Below are 15,377 nucleotides of genomic sequence, written 5' to 3' on the forward strand. Positions count from 1 at the left end.
AAAGTGGTATATCCAATTTCGTTGAAACGTTTCTTTTTCTATATTTACACCTGTGATTGAGTTGAGAGAACAAAAAATGAGTTAGAGAAATTTCTGTTAATAGTTTCAACATTTCTGCGCAACTTTTACTTCTGAATTCACTGCTATCTGCAAAGTAGAACAGTTCTTGCATCAAAAAAAACCAAACACTGTCAATTTTTAGTCAAAATCGAAGAGTTCTTCAAGTTGCTCGTCAGTCCACTGTGGCACCAAGCTGGAAGACGCCATGGGCTGAGATTTGTTGACCTTAGATCCTGATGTAACTTCAACAGAGTTCCCCATTACGCTCTCTAGCTCACCACCTTGAGGTTCACGACTTCTACTGATCTTTTTCGCCGGTCTAATGTCATCGGCGGTATCATCAGATCCAGTAGCCACATCTTCTTGCAGTTGCTGTTCTTGAGTGTGTGAGGTTGTGCTGCTTGCTGCAATTCCTGTCTGGCTGACTGAATCATGCTTTCCCAAGTGGGCCTGGTCCATTCTGGCTTGAAACTGGTTCACCCCACAGGAGTTGCTTTCCTGTGTTGGATTTGTTTCTTCCATTTCTACATCAGCGGTTGCTTCACTTCCTTCTGTGGCATTTCTTCTGAGACTGCTCATGATTCCTTGAGTTGTTCCTTGCTCCACAGGAAACACTTTGGATCGCATTCGCAAATCTTCCTCGTTATCTGTTAGATATAATAATAATAAACCAAGTTAAGGTTTGAGTTCCTCGATCACACTGTGAAAGAGAATTTCATCTCTTACCATTCACTGGAACAGGATTCCTGGCACTCGTTTCAGAATGGCTCTCGTTTGGTAAAACAGGAGTATCCTTTGTGATAACCTGTAAATGAAACTCTCCTTTCTCAATTAAAATCTTCGTTGATTCCAAAGAGAATGAAAACTTGATACCATAACTACCTTGGCGATGTTCTTCAGTGTTATGTTAAGATAGCGTGAGGACCGTGAAGGTGCACAGACTGCAACCTGCAAAAAAAAGAAACGCTATAGCTCAGTTCATCGCCATTGGTTTACTGAAAGTAATTGAGAAACTAAGTAGCCGACTTGAAAACCATGTGAATTGTTTTATCCCCTTGAGGAAAAACAACAAACCTTGTTAAGTATGACCACTGCACCAACTCGTATATCTCTTCCAAACTCACTCTCAGATATCACTTTCCTGTGCACGCTGGCATCAATTGTGCCAGTGGGATCCTACAAGCAATACAAAGAGATTTGAGACACGTGACACATGGTGCTGTGACAAAAAACAGAAAGTGGAAACTGTTAACGTAGGTAAAGAGTTTCAGGTATGTTTATATTTACCTTAAGAGTCACCATGATATCACCTAGACCATTTGGAGTGCAGGTTTTGACAATTGCCACGACCTATAAATGACCAACCACGAACCAAGTATGTCACTACCAGAATCTTCATTTTATTGGTAGCAAGTAAAGATAAGCATTCATGTGATGCACTATGAAGTCTTAACCACAGAATCCAGATAACTTGAAATAGTAACATTGTGAAAAGACAATATTACATATAGAATACTCCGATGTCAAAAAAAAAAAAATAGAATACTCCACTTTTCTCTCAACAATCACAAAGACAAAACCAACCACACACCACTAGATTAATATATGATCTGGCAGTCACCATACTCTTAGTTTCTAGTTAGAGCATATTCGAATTATTGTATCATATACTGGTGACTGCATCCTCAATAGAATACTCCGCCTTTGTCTCAACTAAGAGTATGGTGACTGCATCTCTTGATATACGAACTAAGAGGGTTGCTCATACCTGATCGACCTTACCCCAACTACAAGATACGCTCTTAATCTCGCTCAATGGTGTCCCAATAGCTTTCCCACCGTTACTCAGCAAACCTGCCAAGAAAATTGGAAATAAAAAAATCTAAGAACACTAGCACAAACTAACAAATTCAATAGAAAGGAACTAACTACCTTGACGTCGTATGTAATCGACAGCAGAGAGCCAAGGGTCCTCAGAGAAATCCTTGTCATCCCAATCAGGCTCTTCCGCAGCTTTACATATGAACTCTTGCGTTGGAATCGGTTCTCCCTGCTCATCAAAAGATTTCGGATCCTTATTCATCTTTCTGCGGATTGCAACTTGAACAGCACCGGCAGGTCCAGGAATCAAAGAGCGGGGATAACTGTCCTCAAGAGAATGATCACGCAGCGAGGAGCAGCGGCGAAGAGTCTGATGGTTTGTGTTGCTGCTATTAAACCCCGTCTTTGGATTCAACCGTGATGGAGATTTGCGTTTGCAAGGGCGGAGGAAAGAAGGGAGCTCAGAGTCACCAAGGTCAAGAGCTTCCCACTGCTCTACTTCTTCTTCTTGAGAATTCATATGAATGAACAAGATTCATCCGCACATGCCCTCTTTGCTACACCAGAAACAAAAACATCTCTTTTGGTTCGTCCATACACGCACAAATCGCATAATCAATAGCATATAAATCAGTCATTTCCTCTTTCAATTTGATTTTAGTTGAGAGAAAACAGTTCAATCGAAACCCTAGAAAAGTATCACTATAGCAAACTAGCGTCTGTACATCTCTCTCGGATCAGAATAATAAAGAAACAAACGCTGAAATCCAGTGAACACTATAGCAATCGCATAAAATGAAAAGTGGAAATTCAATTCGAGACTAAGACTACGAGTTGAAGGAGGAATCACAGAAGTTGACGGAGAATCTACTACAGCTACAGCGAAAGAGACGACGGAGGCGGCAAAGCGAGAGAGAGAGAGAGAGAGAGAGAAATCTCAGTGCAGTAAAACGGTTTTGATTCTTTTTTTCTTATTGTGCGTGCGTGCGTGTGTGATATTCGAAACTTTGGTTCGCAAAGGTATTCGTATTTGGTGTCATCAAATATTGGGCCTGAACTATTACTGATGGTTAATTGGTTAAAGTCACGATAGTTATTGATTTATTACATCCTAATTAGTGTTCACTGTCAAATATAACAAAGCCCAAGGCCCAATAATCGAGCCCATCTCTCTATCTCTCTCTCTCTGAAAACGCTCAACGGTCACCACGTGAGGCAGAGAATGAAGCTGTAGCGGAGAAATCTGAGGAAACATTCAAAACTCTTTGAGATCGATGCATCAAAGAGGAAAATCAAACAATCGTAGATCAAGGAGCTTCTCTAGATCAAGACTCGCCGTTGAAGGCCACTGAAACTCACCCACATTACATTTCTCCGACGACCTAACCTAACCTAACCTAACCTAATCAATGGCGACACCTCACAGTAATTTCTTTTGAAAAAAAACTCTCCTTTTTATGTATAAAGTCGTTATTTTCATGACTCACTCACATGGAATCTTTTTGCGTTTGTTGTTGTTGTTGTTGTTGTTGTTTTGTCTTTTTCCTTTTTCGAAATTAATAAAAATCGGATTATATAATACTAATACTTTCGAAATCATATATTTTTCTTGGCCCCTCTTCAGGAAATTAATCACGTTTTTGAATTGTGTTTTTAAAGTTAAATAAAAAGCATTACTTACTAAGTAGGTGACTCTTCGTTATCTCAAAAGTTGGAGGGAATCTTTATTTGTGAGTGTTGTGGTTATATAATTGGAACAGAGGCAGAGAGAGACATCCAAAAGAGTTATTGGATGGAGCACTCAAGTGATTTGACTGTTGAGGCTATGATGCTTGACTCCAAAGCCTCTGATCTTGACAAAGAAGAACGTCCTGAGGTTTGTTTCTCTTTTGTTATTGGATATGGTACTACTGAATCGTGGGATTGTGATTGGTTCTAAGCTGTGGATCACCTTTTTAAAAAATAAAATAAAAAGTCGTCGCCTTCCTGTTCTATTGTCAAACAGTTTAGTACCTTACTTTTCTTGATAAGTCTCTGAAACTGGAACATTTCTTTGATATTCCTATTTGAGATTCTAATGAATTGAGCTTAGGAAGTAGGAACATGTCACTTACAGTTCTTGATCATCTATTTTTAAAGGTCATTGGCTTTTTCAATTGCTATATGAATCTTTTAGTTTTATTTTCAGACAGTTTAGTAAACAGAAACTAGGCCTCAAAACATGTGACATATACTGTTCTTGATCATCTTTTTAAAACCTTTTCGCCTTTTCTGTTGCTATATGAATCTTTTTGTTTCATGGTCAAACAGCTAGTTCCTTTATTGGAGAGTATTTATTAACAGAAGCTTGGCTGATGTGTTTCTTTGCTGTATAGGTACTCTCTTTAATCCCACCATATGAAGGGAAAACGGTACTGGAACTTGGAGCTGGCATCGGTCGTTTCACTGGTGAACTGGCTCAAAAGGCTGGTGAAGTCATCGCCCTTGACTTCATCGAAAGCGCCATTAAAAAGGTTTTATTTCCTTACTACTTCTTGGTTTGGTAGCTCTTCTTATGTTATAACGTTTAATATTTTTATATTAAGTTTCTTTGGTGATGTTGTTGGTTCTTGTAGAACGAAAGTGTGAATGGGCATTACAAGAACGTCAAGTTTATGTGTGCTGATGTGACATCTCCAGACCTGAAAATCGAAGATGCATCCGTCGACTTGATTTTCTCAAATTGGTTGCTCATGTATCTCTCTGACAAAGAGGTGATATCCATTTCTCATTATGTAATTCTGTTTTTCAACTGTAAAAGAGAAGAAAGTCTAAATGTTTGAGATGAGATGCAGGTGGAACTTTTGGCAGAAAGGATGCTTGGATGGGTGAAGCCAGGAGGATACATTTTCTTCAGAGAATCTTGCTTCCATCAATCTGGAGACAGCAAGCGAAAATCAAACCCCACTCACTACCGTGAACCAAGGTTCTATACTAAGGTTTGTTGTCACTTTGCTCCATTGTCTCGAATCTAATGTTTTGTATGAGTTGACCTTTTTTTAATTAGAGTGTGCTAAATTTTGAAAATGTATGGTGTAATGCAGGTTTTCCAGGAATGTCAGGCACGTGATGCTTCTGGCAAACCATATGAGCTCACTATGGTTGGTTGCAAATGCATTGGTGCGTATGTGAAGAACAAGAAGAATCAAAATCAGGTAACAAAGTATTTTATTAATCAGACTGTCTACCTTATTCATCGCCGAGAGGTAAAACTTTAACCATCCATGTGATGGCAGATATGCTGGATTTGGCAAAAAGTAAGCGTGGAGAACGACAAGGACTTCCAGCGTTTCTTGGACAATGTTCAATACAAGTCCAATGGGATCTTGCGCTACGAGCGTGTCTTTGGACAAGGATATGTGAGCACTGGCGGTTTTGGTACATCCCATTTCTTAACTCTTTTTTATTTTCATCCGGACATGCGTGCCTCTTGTCTCTAATAAATTGTTGTTGTTGTTGTACTTAAACAGAGACAACTAAAGAGTTTGTGGCGATGATGGAGCTGAAACCAGGACAGAAAGTCCTAGATGTTGGTTGTGGTATCGGTGGAGGTGACTTCTACATGGCTGAGACTTTCGATGTTCATGTTGTTGGTATCGATCTATCTGTCAACATGATATCTTTCGCCTTGGAGCGTGCTATTGGACTCAAATGCTCAGTCGAGTTTGAAGTCGCGGACTGCACCACAAAGACGTATCCTGATAACTCTTTCGACGTCATTTACAGCCGTGACACTATTCTCCACATCCAAGTAAGCAAATCACACTTGAAAATTGCATATCCCTTTTGGTAGTACTTAATCATGCATTTTTGTCTCTTTTTATTTTCAGGACAAGCCGGCTCTGTTCAGGGCATTCTTCAAGTGGCTTAAACCAGGTGGAAGAGTTCTCATCACGGACTATTGCAAGAGTGCTGAAACTCCATCTCCAGTATTCGCGGAGTACATCAAACAAAGAGGATATGATCTCCATGATGTTCAAGCTTATGGACAGGTTTGTCTTCATAATAAAACCTTTTCATCATTTTCTCTTCTGTGATTGAGGGTTGTTATGAATCATGAAACCTTCTTTCCCGTAGATGCTGAAAGACGCAGGCTTTGAGGATGTGATCGCAGAGGACCGTACTGATCAGGTGACCCCCCTTCCCACATACACTTTGTATAATACAGTACTTGCTGATTCTAACGTAAACCATTTTATATATTCGCAGTTTGTACAAGTCCTGAGGCGTGAGTTAGAGAAAGTGGAGAAAGAAAAAGAAGAATTCATCAGCGACTTCTCACAAGTAAAAAAAAAAGAACATTTGTTACTTACCAAGTCATTGAATAGAAACACATATTTGATGATGATGATGATGTCTCTTGTCTCATGGATCACTAACTCTTTATTTGCAGGAGGATTACAATGACATTGTGGGAGGATGGAAAGCAAAGCTTGAAAGGTCTGACGAACAGAAATGGGGATTATTCATCGCCAACAAGAAGTAAAAAAAAACAAAAACAAAGTCCAATTGTGTTACCCCAAAGCGATAAACTTATTTTTTTACCGTTCAATAAAAAGTGTTCCTTGGGAGGACAAACACTTGCTTGTTTTTACTATCATGGAACCGTAAATTGTAACAAAAAAAAAAAACTCATGTGTTGTTTCTGTTTCTTAATCCACTTGCTTTAATTCTTAAATGTTCTCATACATATACATATGCATCAGAATATTCTACTCCACATGATCATTGGTTAGAGTGGTCCTCAAGTAAAGACTTGGACATGAAGAATTAATGACATAAGAATGTATATTATAGGAATAAGAAGGTAGTATTGTCATAAAATTTACAAATAAGTGGAAAGAACAAAGAATACACACGTTAGACTATAATCAATCATGAAGCAGATGAGAGATGTGAGTTTGGATAAATTTGTATCAATAAGTGCCAATCAATCCTTGGTGGAAGCTTGAAGAAGCAGAGTTGGGAAGTTGAGTAAACGTGGCCGTTTCATGGTTAAACAGAAAGACTGAGAATTTGCCCTGATGATGATTGGAGGAACATACGGCTGAGGAAGAAGCAGGGCTCGGGAGGTATTGATCGGTAATTGTTGACACATGATCACCACTCATGAGAAGATTCGTGAACGATTCTTGTTGATCAAGATCGTGCGGGATAAAATTCATCAATGGATCCTCCTCGATCAGTGAAGAAGAGAAGTCATTGGCGGGGAAGAAGCCATAAGAAGACGCCTCCGGAAAGTTGTGATTTTCTTGAGAGGTAACATCAAGAAAAGGGCTCTGATCTTGCTGGGTCTGATGATGATGATCCTGGGAGTAACGAAGGTGACGAACCCTGTCTTCTAATATACGAAACTGGTCTAACAAGGAACCCTTGAAATCTCCAACTTTCTTGGTGAATTTTTTGCGTTCCTCAGCGTCGGTAAGAGATCTTTTCTTCTCGTCCACCAGTTTCTTGTTGTAGAACTGTGAAAGATTCGTGCTTTTCTTTAGCTTTTCACCGTCGCTTAAGTTTCTATACTTGTCGAGAATGTCTGTGACTTGCGACTGATCTTCGGGCATGGTGCTGACGAGATTACCGTCGCGATCGTAGTGTAGCACACAAATTTTGTTATCGCAGAGAACGGTAAGCTCCAAAGCTTTCTTGAGCATGGTCTTCTCTCTTGCCAACAAGAACGGTTTCTTGAAACGGGTTTGGTTGTTTCTCACAGAGAACTTGTTTTTCTTCGTTTTTGTCGAAGAATCAGAAGAGGAAGAAGAAGAAAAAGAAACCATGGCTTCGAGAGTTTTGCAGAGAGAAGAGAAGTGTGATTAGTTTCGAGAGTTTTACACAGAGAGAATGAGAAGTGTGAGTGATTGATTAGTAGCGTGAGCAGAGGGTTTAGGGCTGCGTATATTTATAGATTTTGATTATCGTTTGTTGATTTCCTTTTTCTTTGATGTTTATTTTCTTTTCCTCTCAATCGGTAATTTCCTTTTTTTGCCATCTTATTATAGCCGTTAGGGATTTTTACCGTGTCCGTGTTGCATTTTTATTAATTAAGTGCATAAAATTCCATTTTTGTCCATTTTATTTAAGCCGTTGGGATTTTTTAACCGTTTGTTTGTGTTGTACAATATAAGAGACTATTGGTTCGTCATTCTTCTCTATTTACTTTAGTTTCGTTCATATGATGTAACTGTCTTAGAGACTACATCTAATTAATGATCACTTATTGACTATTTCATCCTTTCTGAGAGGCATTTGGTATATTTTTTTGAGTCATAGCGAATAATAGTACTGATGCATTGATGTTTGCAGGCACAAAAACTTATCAGTTTATGTGGATGGGAACCACGGACACTTCCTTATCTTGTGTTACAGAAAATAGCGATCAAGACATGAATGGTGATGCATTAGAGCCAACCGAATCAGGAGAGAGGAAGAAGAAACAATACCGTGAAGAACAAGTTTGAGCACGGTAAGCAGAGAGACCTACCTGGATGTACTATTCGAAACCAAAGACGCGCACTGTCGGATTCCGATGTCTGCTTAGTAATAAATCAAAGCTGGATGCGTCAAGATTTGGAAATTTGGTAAATATAGAATGCAGAAAATAAATTTAAAATTGTCTTGTAATAATGTTCTTGACCTCTGGTCTTCGATCATTGTCTCTGTTTGTTGGGAGAAGCACTGTTTTATGGTCAAGCGCTCTAAAATTAAATCCAAAACAAATAAAACATCAACCAAAATCATTAAACCGATAATGTACAGAGACAAAAGGTTTGGTTAAACAGAGACAAAAAAATTACTGAACTTGCTCGTATAATGTATTTGTTGTTGGTAAGGATATTAATAATTTTTGCCACTTAAATTCACTTAAAAAAAAAATTGCAGATGATCTAAGAAGATTGCAAAAGCTTAGAGCAACTAGTTCAGAGTATAGAAATGTGCACTGGTAAATAAGGAAAACGTTACAAGACAAAAAAAAATATATGCTAAGAACACAGATTTGATCAAATCATGAAACTTGATCAATCAGTACGATAAAACGCAGCTTTTGGCATCGTCTGCTAATTCCAGTAAATTATTAAATAAATAAATAAAAATCTCATTTTCCTGACAAAATCTATCTGGTATTATACACAACAGGAAGCAAACATAAGCTTTGCTTAATCCTTATCTAAACCCTGAAGAGAAGCACAAGTTTTATAACATCTCTCAGCAGCTCCATCTGTTATGGTGGCAAGTAACAATGGAGTTCCATTTTATATATTAGCTCTTCTTCACTTTGCTAATATATGCCTGAAATTTGAACACCAAAGACATCGGTTAATGAAACCTCAAGTGACTGTAAATTAAGTCTTGAGCTGAGGAAACAAACCTGAACAAGCTTTGTAAGCTTCGGTTTGTAAGCTGATAGATAATGGTCGATCTTCTCCTCTTTCCCATACACTTGAGGCACCTGCATTGCCTGTTTGGGATTCAAAGTAGATTGAAGCTGCCCGTTTCCAAAAAACTGGGCTAGAGATGCTGAGATGTTACTAATATGATTCAGCTCTTCCCTGCTCACAGTGTTTTGAGCACTTCCATTTTCAGGAAGATGTGTAACAGTAGCAGAAGGAGGTAGCAGCACTTGACTTCCTCCAACAGCTAGTGGTGTGCTTTGGTAAGGCACTGCTGCACTATGATTCTCAATGTTCTGACTGAATGCATGGACTGGAGGAGCGATGTTACTACTGACACCACCATGGTGTGAAGTAGCTACAGTCTTGCCGTTGCATATTAGAACTTCTCTGTTCTGCTTTTACGATGGATCAAATGATATATTAATCCGTGGCTACATTTCCAAACATTGTTCAGCAGTTTTGAATATGAAAGTCTCTAATTCAAGTCACATGCTCTCCTTGGCTGCTAGCTGCTAGCTGCGTTGATACCATATTTTCATAACATGTAAGATTTTCATTCCTAAGTCTTGCTTGGAACATTTTTTAGGTCTTGGACTTGCACTTCCTTTAGGGAGGATGAATGGTGTTTTAACAAAATTCGAGGATCCACGAACGAGGATTCAACTGCCCATGTGTTTTAAAGAGAAAATGCTTCATGAGTCATTATGTTCATATCCTATAACTTTTCCTTGTCAGATTTATTTATATGTTTTCATCTTCTTATCTTTAAAGAATTCAAGTTCCATCGGTTTGGGTCAGCTTAAGTAAAAAAAATAATAATTAGACAATGGGAAAGCAATGCAAATGACTGGTTCCATAAGAAACACAAAAACACAAAAACAATAGTCTCAAATAAAAACACACAACATAGTTCAATCCATAATTAAGGTCTCAGAAAACATTAAAAACGTAGTGGATGATAGAGAGTGATATGATTACTGAGTGTTGTTGTTGTTGTTGTTGCGAGGAGGAGGAGGTGGTGAAACACGGATGTTGAGAACACCAAACTCTGCATCCCAAGCGATGTCGTGGCTCAAAAGAGGAATCCCATAGGAGGAACAACATGATGTCTTGTCGACGGCTCCGAGGAAAATGCGGCAACTCTCGTCGTGCTCGTAGACCTCCTTGTTCTCACCGTAGAACTTGATCTGGTTCTCGTTGGGAAGCACGAACATGTCGTCACTGCAAACACCTGGCATATCCACTGAGAAGTGGAAAGATCCGTCAGACGTTCGCCGCTGGCGAGCGAGTACATCCTTGCGACCTTTCACCACAAAGGGATGATCCTCCAGTATATCCTCTATGTTGAATGATCTCACATCGTATAGGTATCTTTCATCAGATGATCGTTGGTAACCGTATCTTCCAGATTTGCCTTTTAAACACACACAACAAAACAGATCGTTTCTTAATAATTTTACGCAAAACAAAACAAAACGGTGTGTGATTTTGAATTGAGGGGGATTCGAACCTGCGTTGGGAGGCACAAAGTGGGTACACTTGTTGTGATGATCCTTCACCTTGACCCTTGACACAATCATCCTCAAGACTCCATCTTTCATCTTGGCATCAACCCCGGTGATCTCGCAGCAGTCGCAGCCGAGACCGGCGGATCCAGAGTACTCACGAACGTCCTCAGCCTTGACGCCGTCGCGGAGAGTTTCTTCACCGGAGAAAAAGACGAGCTTTTGTCTCACGGCGTCGACTCTGTAGCGGATAGCGTCGTCTGGAACTCCGGGCAAGTCGACGCGGACGTAGAGGCTGTCGTTGCCAAGGACCTTGATTTCCATGAAACCCTTTGGACCGTATCTTTGGTAAGGGCTGTTCGTCGCGTGCAACCTCCCTGTTCATCATTACACAAAACAGAACGCAGTAGACAGACACAGAAGTCAATAAAAAAGCAAACTTTATTTTTTTCAATCTTCTTTGCAACAAGCTAAACACTTGAACAGAGCCACATAAACAGAGTATCAAAAGATTCAAAACTAAGATGCAATAAAGGATGAAACTTTACGTTCATGGAGGGTCCAAAAAGAGTAAATCGACAAATAAAGAGAGTATCAAAACTAAGATGCAATAAAGGATGAAACTTTACGTTCATGGAGTGTCCAAAAAGAGTAAATCGACAAATAAGAGAGTATCAAAACTAATCAGATGCAATAAAGGATGAAACTTTACGTTCATGGAGTGTCCAAAAAGAGTAAATCTTTGCGACAAAGTTTCATGTTAAAAGGTGAAAGAAAGAAGGAGACACAGACCAGGGATGAAAGGAACCCTTGACATGTCGATGAATGAAGCCATCTCTTCTCTTCTTCTTCTTCTTCTTCTCTCTCTCTCTCTCTCTCTCTCTCTCTCTCTCTCTCTTTCTCTCTCGGTTGCTTGCGTGATATAAGAAGAGGAAAGAGGAGGCTTTTATTTGACTGGTCATCGCTTTACTTAATATCACTACTGTTAAAATAAAAAAGAGTTGCTTTCCTTCTTTGCAATTGTTTACCGTGGTAAGAACCCGAGAGCTAGCTGTCCATCTCTTTTATTAGCTCTCTCTCTCCTTCAGTGTCCTTTTGAATGCGACAAAACAGTTAAACGAGGGGAAGCAACCTCGCTCGTCTCTCTCGCTTTATTTCAAACTCTCTTTCTTTTTTACCGCAAGAGGCTGACGTCAATGATTCCCTTAGGTAAAAACAATGAGCTGTCACTTTTTTTCTCACTCGCTCCTTATCTACTGTTCACATACGATAAACAAAATTAGTTAACAACCAATTTTAGATGTTATTTTTTTGCATGGTTTGTTGGTATTATTTTAAAGTTTTATTTGTTCTGGCCACAATTTTAAAAGTTTGTTGTTTTAACAAAACACCAATTAAATATCTTGTTATAGGCTCAAAGACATGTTTTTGGTGACTGATGTCTCATGATTTTAATGAGTTTAGATTTTTATTTTAGCTTATTATGATTATTTTAGGTTGCATTTAGGTCTTTATATTGCATTTGACAGGGTTTAAATAGCCCAATCTAGAGCTGGGCAAAAAATCCGAACCTGAAAAACCGAACCGAACCCGATCCGAAAAAGTAGCACCGAATCCGAACTAAAATTGATTAAATATCCGAACGGGTTCAAAATTTCGGTATTTAAAGAATCGAAACCGAACCGATCCGAACCGAAATATTTTGGGTACCCGAATATATCCGAAATAAATTTATATACTTAACTATATACATTATTTTTATATATAATGTATATTAAAAATATTAAAAATATATAAGATACCTTTAAGTTTTCCAAAATACTCGGAAAATATATGCAAATAGTCAAAAGTAAATGTTTAAAATAGCTAAAGTATACTGAAAACACCAAAATAGTTAAATATCTATTGATTCTTTATCCAAATATTCAAAGAAAACCAATTTATATGTTAAATTAAGGTATTTTGACATATATGTTATGAAAATTTATATGTAATATATTATCTTTCTTATAGATTTTGAAAATTTAAAGTATATAATGAATTTTGAAAATTTAAAAACATTTTAAATGGGTTATCCGAACCCGAACCGAACCCGCAAAGATCCGAACCGAACCCGAACCGAAATTTAGAAATATCCGAATGGGGCTGAAATCTTTGACTCCGAAAACCCGAAACCCGAATGGACTAAACCGAAACCCGAATGAGTATCCGAACGCCCAGCCCTAGCCCAATCGAAAGTTCAGGGTTGATTTGATGGGTGTTTCTGCAAATTCTGAAGTTTGGGGCTAAATTGTAAAAAACAGGAAGCTCCTCCTTCGGCAAGAGTAGCCCAATGATCTCTCTAAAGAGTAAACACACACAAGCGAGAAACCAAATGTTAATGACACCACATGCCTAACTAATCAGTAAAAGGAAAGTTCTCATCTTACAACTTCACAGAGAATCTAAAAGCCATGGACACAAAAGATAGAACATTTGTCTCATAATTAACAAGTAAGGACAGAGACAGTAATCAAAGTCTGAAACTTTAAACTAAATCAGATCTGAAACCAGAGATGAGAAAGTTCAGGGGTTGCTTTGGGTTAAACATGGTTTAACTGATTTTATGTAATATTATTTCTTATGAGTGACGTGACATGCAAGGATCGATGTGTAAACTTTCTACTCCACTTGATCATTGGTTAGAGTGGTCCTCAAGTAAAAATTCATTTGCATTTGTTAAAGTAAGAAAAGTGTTTCATTTTTACCTTCCCATTCGCAAAATACATCACAAAATATAATATTTGACATAAATTTACAATTAAGTGGAAAACATTAGACTAATCATCATATGAACCAACGAGATGTGACTTGGATATTTGATCAGTAAGAGGTTAAAGTGCCAGTAAACCCTTGGTCGAAACTTGAAGAAGAAGAGTTGGGGAGTTGAGTAAACGTGGACGTTTCATGGTTAAAAAGAAAGACTGAGAATTTGCCCTGATGATGATTGGAGGAACATAGGGTTGAGGAAGGAGCAGGGCTCGGGAGGTATTGATCGGTAATTGTTGACACATGATCACCACTCATGAGAAGATTCGTGAATGACTCTTGTTGACCAAGATCTTGCGGAATAAAATTCATCATCAATGGATCCTCCTCGATTAGTGAAGAAGAGAAGTCATTGGCGGGGAAGAAGCCATAAGGAGACGCCTCCGGAAAGTTGTGATTTTTTTGAGACGTAACATCAAGAAAAGGGCTCTGATCTTGCACGGGCTGATGATGATGATCCTGGGAGTAACGAAGGTGACGAACCCTGTCTTGTAATATATGAAACTGATCTACCAACGAACCCTTGAACTCTCCGACTTTCTTGGTGAATCTTTTGCGTTCCTCTGCGTCGGTAAGAGATCTTTTCTTCTCGTCCACCAGTTTCTTGTTGTAGAACTGTGAAAGATTCGTGCTTTTCTTGAGTTTTTCTCCGTCGCTTAAGTTTCTATACTTGCCGAGAATGTCTGTGACTTGCGACTGATCTTCGGGCAAGGTGTTGACGAGATTACCTTCGCGATCGTAGTGTAGCACACAAATTTGGTTATCGCAGAGAATGGAAAGCTCCAAAGCTTTCTTGAGCATCGTCTTCTCTCTTGCCAACAAGAAGGGTTTCTTGAAACGGGATGTTTGGTTTCTGACAGAGAGCTTCTTTTTCTTCATCTTTGTCGAAGAATCAGAAGGAGAAGAAGAAGAAACCATGGCAAAAACAAAAATAGCTTCAGAGAGTTTTACACAGAGAGAATGAGAAGTGTGAGTGATTGATTAGTAGCGTGAGCAGAGGGTTTAGGGCTGCGTATATTTATAGATTTTGATTATCGTTTGTTGATTTCCTTTTTCTTTGATGTTTATTTTCTTTTCCTCTCAATCGGTAATTTCCTTTTTTTGCCATCTTATTATAGCCGTTAGGGATTTTTACCGTGTCCGTGTGTGTTGCATACATTTTTATTAATTAAGTGTATAAATTCCCTATTTTTCTTTCAAAACGCATACGAACACTCGATAATTTTTCATTTTTGTGTATATTTCACTATTTCATTTAGCCGTTGGAAGTTTATACCTTGCTGTATACATTTTTAATAATAAAATGTAACTTATTAACTGCTCATTTTCTTTTAGTCGCTAATAATCGGTGATTAGATTTGCAAATCAATGTTGCATCGTGTTACATTTGATTTTCTCCGTACAAATTATTTATTATCAATGTCGTTTTGGTTGCGTTCCGTCTAACCGCCGTTCTAAGCCCACTAGTTCCACTCTCTTTAGGCACAGTAATTCGTTTATTAGTTTTAGGATACGGTGGTCGGATTGTGCATGACTTCTAGCAGAGAACGGTAAGCTCCAAAGCTTTCTTGAGTATTGTCCTCTCTCTTGCCAACAAGAACGGTTTCTGGAAATGGTTTTGTTTTCTGACAGAAAGCTTGTTTTTCTTCATCTTGTTGAAGAATCAGAAGAAGAAGAATAAGAAAAAGAAAGAGAATCCATCGCAAGAACAAAAGTAGCTTCGAGAGTTTTACACAGGGAGAATGAGAACTGTGAT

The 15,377-nt window shown here is 38.5% G+C and overlaps 5 protein-coding genes across 9 annotated transcripts; 1 reads left to right on the forward strand and 4 right to left on the reverse strand.

Annotated features, from left to right (window-relative positions):
- Positions 1-77: 77 nt before the first annotated feature.
- On the reverse strand, positions 78-2,879 carry LOC108810824 (uncharacterized). 4 transcript variants are annotated; one of them, XM_018582916.2, is made up of 8 exons: positions 2,732-2,879; positions 1,993-2,438; positions 1,829-1,914; positions 1,348-1,410; positions 1,135-1,236; positions 943-1,008; positions 787-865; positions 78-707 (listed from the first exon to the last, which is right to left on the reverse strand). In XM_018582916.2, exons 2-8 carry the CDS (start codon positions 2,399-2,401, stop codon positions 199-201), a joined length of 1,314 nt encoding a protein of 437 aa, XP_018438418.2. In that variant the 5' UTR covers positions 2,402-2,438; positions 2,732-2,879; the 3' UTR covers positions 78-198. The 4 variants fall into 4 exon arrangements, with proteins under 4 accessions (XP_018438418.2, XP_056843735.1, XP_056843737.1 ...); XM_056987755.1 differs by having other exon boundaries at positions 2,713-2,857; XM_056987757.1 differs by having other exon boundaries at positions 2,756-2,838.
- A 212-nt stretch (positions 2,880-3,091) lies between these two features.
- Positions 3,092-6,592, forward strand: LOC108839561 (phosphomethylethanolamine N-methyltransferase). Of its 2 annotated transcripts, XM_018612315.2 has the most exons (12): positions 3,092-3,306; positions 3,642-3,757; positions 4,257-4,394; positions 4,497-4,634; positions 4,716-4,859; positions 4,965-5,075; positions 5,157-5,298; positions 5,391-5,671; positions 5,751-5,912; positions 5,998-6,051; positions 6,130-6,204; positions 6,314-6,592. In XM_018612315.2, the coding sequence occupies exons 1-12, from the start codon at positions 3,291-3,293 to the stop codon at positions 6,404-6,406; spliced, it is 1,470 nt and encodes a 489-aa protein (XP_018467817.2). In that variant the 5' UTR covers positions 3,092-3,290; the 3' UTR covers positions 6,407-6,592. The 2 variants fall into 2 exon arrangements, with proteins under 2 accessions (XP_018467817.2, XP_018467824.2); XM_018612322.2 differs by lacking the exons at positions 3,092-3,306; positions 3,642-3,757 and adding an exon at positions 3,878-4,020.
- Positions 6,593-6,836: 244 nt separating this feature from the next.
- LOC108810527 (agamous-like MADS-box protein AGL53) lies at positions 6,837-7,694 on the reverse strand. Its single transcript, XM_018582636.2, has one exon. It carries the CDS (start codon positions 7,692-7,694, stop codon positions 6,837-6,839), a length of 858 nt encoding a protein of 285 aa, XP_018438138.2.
- Positions 7,695-10,140: 2,446 nt separating this feature from the next.
- On the reverse strand, positions 10,141-11,963 carry LOC108810538 (uncharacterized). Its single transcript, XM_018582647.2, has 3 exons — positions 11,606-11,963; positions 10,819-11,190; positions 10,141-10,722 (listed from the first exon to the last, which is right to left on the reverse strand). Exons 1-3 carry the CDS (start codon positions 11,646-11,648, stop codon positions 10,283-10,285), a joined length of 855 nt encoding a protein of 284 aa, XP_018438149.2. The 5' UTR covers positions 11,649-11,963; the 3' UTR covers positions 10,141-10,282.
- A 1,712-nt stretch (positions 11,964-13,675) lies between these two features.
- Positions 13,676-14,539, reverse strand: LOC108858574 (agamous-like MADS-box protein AGL53). The gene has a single exon (XM_018632487.2). It carries the CDS (start codon positions 14,537-14,539, stop codon positions 13,676-13,678), a length of 864 nt encoding a protein of 287 aa, XP_018487989.1.
- Between the last annotated feature and the right edge of the window lie 838 nt (positions 14,540-15,377).

The sequence above is a fragment of the Raphanus sativus genome, chromosome 1, assembly GCF_000801105.2.
Source record: "Raphanus sativus cultivar WK10039 chromosome 1, ASM80110v3, whole genome shotgun sequence".
NCBI lineage: Eukaryota > Viridiplantae > Streptophyta > Magnoliopsida > Brassicales > Brassicaceae > Raphanus > Raphanus sativus.

Coding starts and splice junctions, on each gene's coding strand:
- LOC108810824 (XM_018582916.2), bottom strand. CDS start 2,401: ATGAATTCTCAAGAAGAAGAAGTAGAGCAGTGGGAAGCTCTTGACCTT. Junction 1,009..1,134: donor CAGTGGTCATACTTAACAAG/GTTTGTTGTTTT, acceptor TTTTTTTTGCAG/GTTGCAGTCTGTGCACCTTC. Junction 708..786: donor GAATCCTGTTCCAGTGAATG/GTAAGAGATGAA, acceptor TATATCTAACAG/ATAACGAGGAAGATTTGCGA.
- LOC108839561 (XM_018612315.2), top strand. Junction 4,395..4,496: donor TCGAAAGCGCCATTAAAAAG/GTTTTATTTCCT, acceptor TGGTTCTTGTAG/AACGAAAGTGTGAATGGGCA. Junction 5,672..5,750: donor ACACTATTCTCCACATCCAA/GTAAGCAAATCA, acceptor TTTTATTTTCAG/GACAAGCCGGCTCTGTTCAG.
- LOC108810527 (XM_018582636.2), bottom strand. CDS start 7,694: ATGGTTTCTTTTTCTTCTTCTTCCTCTTCTGATTCTTCGACAAAAACG.
- LOC108810538 (XM_018582647.2), bottom strand. CDS start 11,648: ATGGCTTCATTCATCGACATGTCAAGGGTTCCTTTCATCCCTG. Junction 11,191..11,605: donor AAGGGTTCCTTTCATCCCTG/GTCTGTGTCTCC, acceptor AATGATGAACAG/GGAGGTTGCACGCGACGAAC. Junction 10,723..10,818: donor CTTTGTGCCTCCCAACGCAG/GTTCGAATCCCC, acceptor TGTGTTTAAAAG/GCAAATCTGGAAGATACGGT.
- LOC108858574 (XM_018632487.2), bottom strand. CDS start 14,539: ATGGTTTCTTCTTCTTCTCCTTCTGATTCTTCGACAAAGATGAAGAAA.